General features: G+C 73.0%; 1 protein-coding gene across 1 annotated transcript in view; it reads right to left on the bottom strand.

Moving 5' to 3' along the window:
• KDELR2 (KDEL (Lys-Asp-Glu-Leu) endoplasmic reticulum protein retention receptor 2) overlaps positions 1–226 on the bottom strand; it is a 13,607-nt gene extending 13,381 nt beyond the window's left edge. The window contains exon 1 of the mRNA XM_010182763.1: positions 120–226. Coding sequence (XP_010181065.1) covers positions 120–210 — 91 coding nt within the window. The 5' untranslated portion in view covers positions 211–226. The remainder of the gene's footprint in view (positions 1–119) is intronic.
• Positions 227–233: the final 7 nt, after the last annotated feature.

Genomic DNA, 233 nt, shown 5'->3' with positions numbered 1-233 from the left:
CGAGAAAGCGGAGATCGTGCCCAGCCCCCAGCGAGACACCCCTCGGGCACCGCGGCCCGCAGCTACCCGGCCGCTCCCGCCGCCCTCCCCTCGCCCGCCCAGAGGCCTTCCGCACGCACCCGCGCAGGAGCGGCTCTTCCAGATCTTGAGCAGCAGGATGATGATGGCCGCCAGGTGGGACAAGTCCCCGGTGAGGCGGAAGATGTTCATGGCGGCGGCGGCCGGGGCGGGGA

This window comes from Mesitornis unicolor, unplaced genomic scaffold (assembly GCF_000695765.1).
Source record: "Mesitornis unicolor isolate BGI_N332 unplaced genomic scaffold, ASM69576v1 scaffold32990, whole genome shotgun sequence".
NCBI classification, from domain to species: Eukaryota; Metazoa; Chordata; class Aves; order Mesitornithiformes; family Mesitornithidae; genus Mesitornis; species Mesitornis unicolor.
Note: the sequence above shows the minus strand (reverse complement) of the source record. Positions and strands in the feature narration are given on the sequence as shown.